This window comes from Sminthopsis crassicaudata, chromosome 3 (assembly GCF_048593235.1).
Source record: "Sminthopsis crassicaudata isolate SCR6 chromosome 3, ASM4859323v1, whole genome shotgun sequence".
In the NCBI taxonomy this organism is placed as follows: Eukaryota; Metazoa; Chordata; class Mammalia; order Dasyuromorphia; family Dasyuridae; genus Sminthopsis; species Sminthopsis crassicaudata.
Window position 1 is genome coordinate 69,291,811 of NC_133619.1, and position 12,497 is coordinate 69,304,307.

The 12,497-nt window shown below is 33.6% G+C and overlaps 1 protein-coding gene across 1 annotated transcript in view; it reads right to left on the reverse strand.

The window, feature by feature from the left end:
• The window catches only part of SPAG16 (sperm associated antigen 16), a 1,297,727-nt gene that overhangs the window by 1,205,622 nt on the left and 79,608 nt on the right, over positions 1–12,497 (reverse strand). The window contains exon 7 of the mRNA XM_074298771.1: positions 2,032–2,149. Coding sequence (XP_074154872.1) covers positions 2,032–2,149 — 118 coding nt within the window. The remainder of the gene's footprint in view (positions 1–2,031; positions 2,150–12,497) is intronic.

The window sequence follows — 12,497 nt, forward strand, 5'->3', positions numbered from 1 at the left end:
ACAATTTATTTAAAAACTCAAACTGTTTTCTTATTTTTCTTTTCAAAAACTATGGGATAAGATTGAAAGAGTAGCTATTTTCCCTATTTGACCAGGAAATTAAGGCACTAGGAAGTTCAATGATTAGGTGATCTCATCCATTTCTATAGTTCAGCTGTGGCACCTCTAGGGAAATGTCTCTGAATCTACAGGAGATACATTTCAGCTTGCCCTTGGGCAAGAATCACTTTTCCAGCTCCCTTCTGTATCTTTTTCCAAAACATCCTCACTAAACCTGTACAAAACTACAATAACATCCTCCTGCTCACCTGACCCCTGGCCTTCCTTCTAACTTTCTTTTGCTATTAATTATACCAGAATCACTCCTATCAGGCTGGAAATTTTTGAGTGTTTTCTGTTCTCCACTGTCAGGATCCAAATGACTGCCAAGTTCTGATGCTTTTACCTTTGTAATGTCTCTTGTTTTCATCCTGCCTTTCCCTCTAAAGCTTCCTCTGCCATCATTATTCCTTCTCGAGAGTATTTTCAGCTTCCTAATTGTTTTTTTCTCTAGACTCTACTTTTTCCAATTTATCCTTCACATACTTTCCATTTTGCCTAATGTTTAAGTTTTACTGTGTGACTCTTGCTTAGAAATCAGTTGCCTATGTATAGTTCTCAAAATATGATCCAGAGACTCCTGGGGAACCTCAAGTGTCTTTCAAGGGTCTATAAGGTCAAATCTATTTTTATAATAATATTAAGACTTTTAATTTCTAATACAATAATTATCAATAGATATAAATCTAAATTATGTGTCTACAATAATTTTTAAAAGTATAAAAGAGCCCCAAGATCAAAAAAATTGAGAATCATTAGCTGATAGCAGAAAATAGTAATTCTTTATCCTAAAACTGAAAGCTCTTTCTACTTTCCAGCACCAAGATTGTCCTTCAGCTTCTACAGTATACTCTCAATTCATCAATGCTTTTGTCTCTTTTCAAGGCCTATTTTGGTTGTCTTCTTATTCACAAAGACTTTTCTGATCTTTCAAGCAGATGTTTTTGTCCTATGGCATTGTGGGTATCTCTCCTTCCACTGCATTCTGCCTATGGTAAGCAAACTTTCTGTGCACACTCCCATTGCTATCAGATTGCAAGCTCCCTGAAGGCAGGGACTTGGTGGGTTTGTCTTTGCTTCTTTAGTACTGGGCTTGGACTTGGCAGACACACAAATCAAATATTTGTTGAATTAAGCTGGCTTTCTGACGTTGCCCAGCAAGAGAGCAGCAGGGTTGGTCTGGCACCTAAGTGTCCTCTGACCTTTGTCTTCTTTAATCTGGATCCCACCTTCTGACCCATAAAGGGTTCTGTGGCTGGATGTGGGGGTTACCTGAAGTCCGGTAAAAATATCTCCAGCAAAAAAAGGTCACAAATGGAAAAAGTGTAAGAAGCCTTGATCTAAACCACATTGCCTCTCTGGCATAGGCTCACATCTCTGTGGGAGCCAGGAAGACTGGGTCTGAAAGGAGTCCTGTGTGGGTGAGAGAAACAATAAGCCCAACCAACCATCAACAAGGATAACTAGGAATTATCAAATTTACAGGAAGATAATGTATCTCATGGCTTTACAATCATAAAGTGCAATATAATACAAGCCCTTATTGTTAACAAGGCATATAAAGTATCTGTTTATGGAAAACAATATACACATAGTCCTGAAAAATTCTGCTTTTATTATAGGCTAAGAAATATAATAAATGTCAATGGAACTATATATATTTATATATAATACATATTTATACATAAATTATATATAATTTTAACAATTATGTATATATAATAAAAAATAAAATATAAAAAACTATATATTTAGTGGCTAAAAGATGCTTTCAAATTATTTTTTAACTAAAAGCACAATTAATAGAACACATTATTTTAATATAACTTGGAAAATACAGCAACGTTTGCTTTTCCCCTAAATTCTATAAAGTAAGTTATGCGGGGAAGAGGAGAATCCTTTTATGGTACCTTTGACTAATCATCTAGTTACCTGCCCAACTGCTTTGTCTCTTTCCAAGGAGGTAAGCATTTTCTGCCTCAGTAAAATATGGTGCCTGTCATGCAACACCCTTATAGTTGGCTCATATGATGCATAATGTAACTTCAACCTACGAAAAATAAAAGGCCAATTGCATTTTAAAGGGCAATTGAGTTAAATCAGTGATTTCCATCTAAATAGGTTTTTTTGCACAGGATCACAAATAAACCATACAAAGGTCACCACACAAGAGATATTTTTGTTATTTTGCATGAAACCTCTCCTAGGCAATATGGAAAAAAGCATATTAGTCATGAGATAACTATTTCTATATTTCTTACTGAAACTTTTTGCTGTATTTGACTACATTTCAAGGCATACATCTACTATTTGTTGCAATTGAGAAAACAACATATTTTTCATTCAGCTCAGAACTTAGTATCAAAAAGATAGAATAGAAACTACAGACAAAAAGAGAAAAATTCTTCTATGGTGAAAAAAACTAAAAGACAATATGACAACCATAAAATAAAATTAGGCTCTCCCAGATATCTAAGTAAAATAGATTAAATAGTAATACTGATAGCAATCAAATGAAGTATCAAAATATTCTGCCATATTACACTGCAGAATTTTGAAAACTCAGTAACAACTTTTAAAATAAGGTTTATTAGAAATTTGAAAATAAAGAAATTTTAAAACATAGTTTTCCTGGGAAAACATAAATTGGTACTTTATTCATTTCAATTATTTATTTATTCTTTTCCTTGAAAATGTATCATAACTAATTTTTTTATTGAATCATATTTTCCTATTGGATTTTTTTATTGCCATTTTTCTTCCATGTAAGAAACTCAAAAATATTGAAATTCGTCTCAGACCATTTCTTCCTTAATAAATAAGTTTTTAAGAGAATTGCGCCCAGGGTCACCTAGTGATATGTAAGAGGCAGGACTAGAACCCACATCTTCCTGACTCTATTCAACCTGTTTTCCTCTCTCTGGATCTTAATTACTACTAACAAGCTTAAAGGTATTTTTTCCTGAAATGCCTTCAAAATTGAGTAAAAAATGTAAAATTAGAGTTCTTACTATTCAAAGACATACTTTCATTATTCCATTTAAAAAGTGAAGAAACATTTCCCAATTTGCTTGTTTTTCAAATTCCAATTTTTGTCTATTAATAATTCTTAAAAGTGCCTGTAATTGTGCAAATGATATAATTCTTTTCTATTAGTAGGAAAAAATGTATTTTCATTTTAGAACTTCTTATTTCAACAATTACAAATAATCATGAAATCATATTTAATTATTCATTTCAACAATAGAAAATCTTTTACATGTAATCATAAAATAAAAGTTTGTCATGATGTACATAGTTATGCCCTGACTTAGAAACCAAAAACTTTCCAAACACCAGATGAAGCAGGAGACAAAGTACCTGTTAATAGGGAGGTCAGCAGGTTTCTCTAATGCTCAAACCTCTAGACAGTCAGGTAGGTAAAGGAAAAGGTCCTAGTCCTTGAAAAAAGTTTCCCTTCTAAAAGAACAAAATCTGACAAAAACAGCAGTTCAATTTTCCATGGCAGAACTCTATACTGCATTTTTACTATGCCAACAGAATGGGAGTTCTTTCAACATTAAGATAACAAAACAAAATAGAGAAAGTTTTAAAATTTATAAAACCCTCTCCTTGCATTATTTTATTTGAGCCTTATAACCCTGTGAATAAGTATTACTAATAATAGGCATTATGGATACTACTTTACATATAAGGAGAGAGTTCAGAAAAGCTCTGTGAAATATCTATCATCACTATCTACTAAACCAGAAGCAAAATCTAAGTCCAGGACCTCCTAATTCCAATTCCAGCATTCTATCCACTGTATCAAGCAGCAAAGCAGTTCAGTGAATAAAGGTCAGGCCTAAAGTCAGGAAGACCTGAGTTCAAATTCAGGCTCAGACATTATCTGTGTGACTCTAAGCAAGTCACTTCACTCTGTGTGCCTCAGTTTTCTCATTTGTAAAATGATCTGGAGAAGGAAATGGTAAACTGATGTAGTGTCTTTACCCCCAAAATCCCAAATGCGGTAAGAGTCAGACATGATTGAAAGAACAACAAACATCTACTACATCACATTATGCAATGAATTATGAACTATGTCCACAGAAATATTGCCTAAACTGTTGACTTGATTCTTTAAAGCTCTCCTCTTTCTTAAGAATTCATTGATAACAATGGAACATATGGCCTAGCAATTAATTATCTTTCACTTTCACTTCATGCTTAGGCCACTATTTATTCTATTAAGAAGCTCTTTATTCTGATATTCTTTATAAATACAACCTAGCCTAAGCATCTGATCTAATCCATTTTTATAAGCACTATATGTTCCTTGAACTAAAAAACAAAAATAAAATAAAAAACAATCCTCTCTGAACTGACATTCTTTTATGCAGCTACTCATTTAAAATTCTTCATCATCATTAAGATAATTATGGTCTAATCACTCATCTCTACTGACTTTTAAACTCTTTAGAGATTGGGCATGCATGACAAAATAGAGCATTGAAAGAACGCTGATGCTTAAAAAATAGACCTTTATTTCTGAGGGAAACTTAAAAGTTATTAAAAGTAATGTGCAAATAGCCAAAAGCAAACCTAATTTTTCTCCTACTCTATAATTCTGGGCGCCAAATTACAGAATTTGCCTGGACACAGTAGACATTCAATAAATGTGTGTTAACTATTATATATTGATTAACCAACTCTATGTATTATTTATTCATTGAATATCATACTTTTTTCCCCATTTTACTTAATATTTTTTCTCCAGTTACATTCAAAACAAAAAAATTTACATTTGTTCTTAAAAATTTTTGAGTTCTAGTTTCTCTCCCTTATCCCCACCTACAACTAAGAAACCATATGTAAAGTTATTCAAAAAAATTCCATAAAAGTCACATTGTGAGAGTGAGAGAAAGAGAGAGAAAGAGAGAATACTTCAGTCTGTATTCAGATAAAATCAATTCTTTTTCTGGATATGGATAGAATTTTTCATACTTTATAGTAGTCATGGATCATTGTACTGCTGAGAATAGCAAAGGCATTCACAGCTAGTAATCCTAGAACATCATCATTAGTTAGTTTTTTTTTTACGTTTTTTATTATAGCTTTTTATTTACAATATATATGCATGGATAATTTTACAGTATTGACAATTGCCAAGCCTTTTGTTCCAATTTTTCCCCTCCTTCCCTCATCCTTCTCCCCCAGATGGCAGGTTGACCAATACATGTTACATATGTTAAAGTATAAATTAAATACAATATATGTATACATTTCCAAACAGTTATTTTGCTGTACAAAATGAATTGGACTTTGAAATAGTGTACAATTAGCCTGTAAAGGAAATAAAAAATACAGGTGGATAAAAATAGGGATGTTGGGAATTCTCTGTAGTGGTTCATAGTCATCTCCCAGAGTTCTTTCACTGGGTGTAACTAGTTCAATTCATTACTGCTCTATTGGAACTTATTCTCATCGTTGAAGAGGGTCAGGTCCATCAGAATTGATACAGGGGTTCTCAAACTACTGCCCACGGGCCAGATGCGGCCTGCTGAGGACTTTTATGCGGCCTGCTGGGTTATGGCAAATGGGCTGAGGGGTGGAGACAGAGTGTGAGTTTTTGTTTTGACTATAGTCTGGCCCTCCAACAGTCTGAGGGACAGTGATCTGTGGCCTGGCCCCCTTTTTAAAAAGTTTGAGGATCACTGTATATAGTATTGTTGTTGAAGTATATAATGATCTTCTGGTCCTGCTCATTTCTCAGCAGCAGTTCATGTAAGTCTCTCCAGGCCTTTCTGAAATCATCCTGTTGGTCATTTCTTACAGAACAATAATATTCCATAATATTCGTATACCACAATTATTCAGTCAATCTCCAATTAATGGGCATCCACTCAATTTCCAGTTTCTGGCCACTACAAAGAGCGCTGTCACTAACATTCTTGCACATACAGGTCCCTTTCCTGTCTTTAAGATCTCTCCAGTAGTAACACTGCTGGATCAAAGGGTAATCATCATTATTACTTTGTATACAGTACATTTCACTTCACTTGAGTTCATGGAGGACTTTCTAGGCTTTTTTTTTTTTTTTTCCTGAGAGCATCTTGCGCATCATTTTCCATAGAATAATAACTGAATGTCATAATCTGAATAAAGTATATATTCTTTAGCTGCTTATTTTTCCTCTTTTGAATGATTATAGATCTCATTTAAGGAGTTCTGCAATGTTCTAGGGTTTGATATCAATGTTCTAGGGTCTGATGTAATCCACAAACAGCAATATCTAAAGGTCTTTCCCATCTCAAGGGGATCCTCCTTTCATTTAGTTTCAATATTGGACATCTTCCAAAACTGTCTCAAACATTTTTGGAGAAGATAACTTTTTTATCTTTTTTTTTATAACTTTTTATAACTTGCATGACAAAATAGAAAATTATTGAATAAAGATGTTTCTGTGATTTTATATCCCACGGTCTCTTATATGATTTTAATGTATTCATGGGAGACAGTTTGCTGAAGGAAAGTATTTTTAAAAGTATCATAGAATCAAATGGGATTTTTTTTTGTAATGAAGAAACAATGTAGCATAGTAGATAATTGTACTTTGATCTTTGAAGTTAATTCTATGACTATAAATACGTAATCTGCTGGAGATTATTATTTACAAAAGCTTGCCTCTTCCTTTTCATGTCTTTATGTTCTTGTTAAGTATTCTCATAAAGATTTTATAGATATAGTTAAATAAGCATATAAGTCAATAATAGCTTTTGATACTTCTTAATAGCCTTTTAGGGGCAATAACAAGTTATTTGATATTTTTCAAGCATTTGAATTTTTTTCTTTAAGATATCTTAAGAATCATAGCTCCAGTCTCTCCCCCAAATTTGTTTCACATCACCAGTTGCTTATTGCATTTAATACTTGATGTTTCAACATTGTGTAAAACTGAACTCATTTGAATTCATTGTCATCAAATGATAGAATATTTCCAAAGTGCTGAGCACAATATCTGGTACATAGTAGTTATTTAATATATATGGATTCCCTTCCCCTTTCCTTTTCTAATTCTGTTTAAAATACATCTCTCCTTCCAGTATCCCAGATTCATCCTAGACTCTTTATTCTTGTTCTCCCTTCTCTTCTCCATCAATTGGATACAATGGTTTCCTCAAATTCCAGCCAAAATCCAAACTCATTCTTATGTTCTCCCCTCTCCTGCTTATTACCTGCTCATCCCATGTACATCTTGTTTGTACATAGTTGTTTGCATGTTATCTCCCTTCTATTAGATTGTGAGGCACCTGAGGGCAATTTAGCACATAGGAGGGGCTTCATCAACTTGTGCTGATTGACTTAAACACCATGTACAAAACTTTATTATGTTTTCTTCTAAATATGTTCTTCCTTCTGATTTCAATATTCCAGTAAATGACAGTTCCAAAGGACCCATGACAAAAAATATCTACTCCAGAGAAAGAACTGATGAATTGTGAATGCAGATTAAAGTATATTTTTAACTTTTTTCTTGGTTACTTTTCATCTGTTTTCTTTTACAACATGGCTAATATGGAAATATGTTTTGCATGACTTCATAGGTATAATTGATCCTATTTGCTTGCTTTCTCAAAGAGTGATAGAATTTGGAATTCAAAAAATTTTAAATGATTGTTAATACACACATATACTTTTAAAAATATCTGTCAATGACATCACCATTAATCTAATCTCTCATGGTCAAAATATGGCTATTACTGCATCTCTTCTTACTTCACTTCTCACCCCTTCAGTTACCAAGTTCTTGTTGATTTTATCTTTGTGGTATTTTTCATATCTGTCTGTCTATAACTAGAGATGCAGCCCAAATTAGCAATTTGCTAGATTAATGAAATCATTTGCTTATAGGTCTCTTCCATATCTATTCTTATCCCCTACTGCCAACTAATTCTTCAAAATAATAATTTAAAAAACCTTTCTTTATACCTAGGTAGGGTCATGTTAGTCTTCTGTCCAGAAATCTTCAATGGTTTCTTTTTTCCTAACGGCCAGTACTTTAATAAATTTCATCAGTGGAAGGATTCTCCTTCCAATACAAATCACACACTTACACAAATAAGTAATATACATTGAGGCTCTCTTTACTAAAGGATTGTACACAGTAATTTAGGAAGGATTAGCCCTCTGCTGGAGAGGTCACTGTTCATCCACCTTTGATGTCCACTTGGCATTCATTTCTCACTTGTGGAGCCACAGGATGGGCAATAACCATAACCCAATAACAACAACACAGCAGACAAAATAAAAGCAGGCTGAGGATAACCAGTAGGCCTTAAACATGTCGTGGAGTTGGGGATATGTGTCTGTCCCCTGTTCTCATGGCCATGAAGGCTGCTCATGTAAACACCATAAGTGGAGTGCTTAAAGTTTAGTCAGACTTTGAAGATGTCCAGGTCAGCCACTGCATGCCAGATCATTGCCAAGTGTCTTGGGTTTGTCTTAGAATAGGATTTCAATGACTCAGGATGAGAGTTAGACTGACAACTTTGTGTCCTTCAATTCAATTTGACAGCAAGTCAAGACCTGAATCCATGATGCCATTGGTTCTCTTCAAAAACAAAAAAAACACTTGCTATAGTCCTAAATTGTCTGTTACTTTTTTAATTCTCTAGTTTCTTCCATGTTTTTCTCAGTTCCTCAACTAGATTGTAAGCTTCTAAGGGCAAGAATGAATCTGCTTATGTCTTCTACAATTTGTAGATTGAATTACAGAGGAATTTACCTACTCCTCATTATTATGTATTTAATAATAATAAATTACTACTTTTTCCTCACTTACCTATGTCCTTCAACTCTTTTAAAGGTACTGAAGTCAAATAAAATACTTATCATTGACTAAAAGTAGTTGGAAATGTCTGGTCATTTAGTTTGGTTTTCAGATATCTGTGGCTTTCAAAAGAGCTATGACAAAGTGAACTGAAAATAATTCTTAAGACTAGGTGTAAAGAATGGATCGTTGATTTTTTTTCCTTTTCCCAAGTTAATATTTACAAAAAACAAACAAAAAAACATTCTATGAAACTTCTACAAGACAAAATTTCAAGACTAACAAATGTCAGATTTATTGTCTATAAACCATTTTCAGTCTTAGCAATAATAAAAATCTTAATGATAAGTACAGTCAAGGGGAAAAAAATTATTTGTGGTCTCTGATATTGGTATTCTTAGTGATGACTAGGGAATAAAGGCATTGTAGAGAGCAGGCCAGACTTGGAATTAAGAAAACCTGAGTTCAAACAGTTTCAGATTTTTCTAGCTTTGGGACTGAGCACGTCATTCAAGTTTTCTGAAGCTCAGTTGCCTTATCTATAAATTGGAGATAATAGTACTCCCCCCAAGCCCCCCGCCCCACAACAGGCTTGTTCTAAGTATCAAATGGGGATAATATAGTTCAAATACTTTGCAAAATTTAAAGCATTAAATAAATATTATTTGCATGTTACAAAACACCTCTCATAAGTGGCTCCATGAAAACATAATTTATTTTGACAGTTATTAGTGCTTCACCCAGGGCTCAGCTCATCATAAATATTTAAGGCTTACCAGTCATTTTTGCTTTAATCAGAAACTCTGAGAGTCTTCCCCCCCTCCCAAGATTCATTCACTCATTTATTTTTTACTTAGATTTTTTTGGACTAAGTGAAAAAAAGAGATTCTTTGCTCAGTTACTACCTAGAAGGCTAGGTAGTAACAGCTTCAGTCAAACTGAGACCTGTTCATCCAAAGCCACCCCCACTTGTTCTGACCTGTATCTAACCACTGGACCCAAATGACTTTGAAAGGGAAAGTGAAGCTAGTGACTTTGCCCAGGTCATGGTCCTCTTGGAGAATGAAGTACAAACAACAACAACAACAACAATTGAATAAGTTCAAGAATTCTCAGATGATAATTATATATGTGTGTGTCCTGGGATATTCTAGCTGAGGAAGAAGTATCTGTTGTTATAATTTTTGGTTTCCCACAGATAGCAATGAGTTGATATCCATTCTACCTTTATCATGTTTAATATAATAAAAAATGGGCTGTGCAAAACTGATTTCCTAAAACTAGGAAATCTGTTTTATGTTAAAAGTACATTCAACAATATCTTCTGTGTAGTAATTGCTAATGAATATATGATGTACAGATACACATCTGATTTTAAGTCTGTTGGAAAAAACCCACTATTAAATTTAAAAAAGTTATATAATCATGAATTATAATAGTTTTATACTTAGTGAAAAATTCTAATAAAACTGTAATTAATTATAATATGTGTTTTAAGTATACATTTGGTGCCTTGTCTAGAGCCCGACTTCAATGCCTAATTATTTCAAAAAGAAATCCCTGTGTTCTTAAAGGTTGCACCAAGCAAAATGTAAAATCCTAACATGTCTTTGGTTAGTTGTTGTCCTTTCTTCTTGAAAAAGACCAAAATTACATCACTATGTTAGAGTTAAGCTACCGCATGTTCAACTATGGCCAATCAGATGTATACAAGCTTTCCACAAGTAGAACACAAATATCCCTATGAACCTCTGGAGTGGCTTCTCTAGTTTTATGCATCTCGTAATTCTTCTGAGCTAATTCAGTTCTGCTTTTGTCATAGAACACAGCACCTTTTCTGATGAGAGTATGCCATGTTGATAAGCAACACAAAAATGGTAAGAGGGCAAAAAAAAAATTAAGGGAAATCCTTTGTTGGCAATGGGTACACTTAGTACTTCTGGCAATTCCACTGTCCATATGTAATTCTGTGTCACAGTTCCAGAATGGAGAGGAGAGCTTGTGTTGGTAACAAGAGAACAGGGACCCTGGTCACAGTTCCAGAGCAGAAAGGAGCACTAGTGCTATTAGATTCAAGATAGCAGAGGCTCTTGTGGTAAAACCCAGAATGCAGAGCAAGAGATCAGTGACCATACCTTTCCCTAGATCGCACCACTTTGGAAACATTGAAAACTTGATCCCCCAAACTAGCTCTAAAAATAGCAGCACAAAAAAGCCTGAAAATAAGGATAATGCCTCTCCACCTTGCAAGAAACAAAGATCAACTTTTACAAAAAGTTCAAAGTAAAAAATTAGGCTGAAAAAGTGAGCAAATAATTTTTAAATAAATTTAAAAGTCATTTAACCATAAAAAAGTACAATTAAGTTAAGGATCATCTTCTTGATTTTCATGATCTCCCAGTGTTAGAAATTGTTAGCACTGTATCTGGCATATATAATAAATATTTAATAAATGTATGTTGATTGATTGAAAATGAAACCAATATATTTAATGCAAAAGGAATGATACATGAAGATAGCAAAACATAAACAGAAAATATAATTCAATAATAAAGATTAAGAAGGGCCAAAGATCAGAGATTACACAGGAGTCTCAATGTGTCTACATAATGACTACTTCAAGAAATGAATCTGTTAGCACTGGAAATGGCAAGAAATGAATCTGTTAGCACTGGAAATGGCAAAAATCTAATTGAGAAAAAAGAACATATAATTAAAGCAACACTAATTCCACCTATTTAAACATGTCTTTGATGCCACTACCACTTTCTATTGTAATGATTTCCTATCAATATTTATTTAGCCAAGGAAATTAGTTTTTATAATGAGTCCCACAGAGTCTAAAAGTCACTTAGTAAACAAACACTTAAGCTATTTGGCAAATAACAAGGTACAGCAGTCAAGGGCAACACTAGTTTAGAGTATAAACTGCTCTATAAAGTCCTGGGCGAAAAGTGACAAGGTGTAGAAGTACTGCCTCATAAAACAGAAAAGCAACAGATAAAAAAAATGTAAGACAGTTTAGCAAGAAATTCAACTAAATAAAATCATTCAAAGAGCTTTTAAGGATGAAAGTATGACAAAAAACTTCAAAGAATGAAAAAGATCAGCAATGATTTTTCTAATAATTTTTTAGCATCAAGAATGATAAAAGGATGTCATGTCTGGAGTCTAATATTGCAATTCTGAATAGGCTTATAAAGGAAGGCGAAATGACCCTGAAGACAACAAACATGGTGAAAACAGCTCAGCCAGGATAGCAGGGGATGATACAATGAGTCCAGGCACAAAAGCCACTATTGCACATCAAGAGTATTAATCTAGCTCCCCTTAAAGTAGGCTTCCTAGATTCTCTTACATCAGAAACTGTATTAATGATGAATTGAGCTCAGTGGAGATGGGGGGAGAAATATCCTTCTTTACTAAGCCAAGTATGAATGGAAGAGGTCAGTGCAATAGGGAAGAGAAGATCTTATAGCTAATGATAATTGCAGGTGACTATTTGTAGATAACAAAATAAAACTAAAACAAAAATGCCTTCAGCATAAAAATTAAAATCCTTTGTTTGGCCTTCAAAGTCTCCATAACC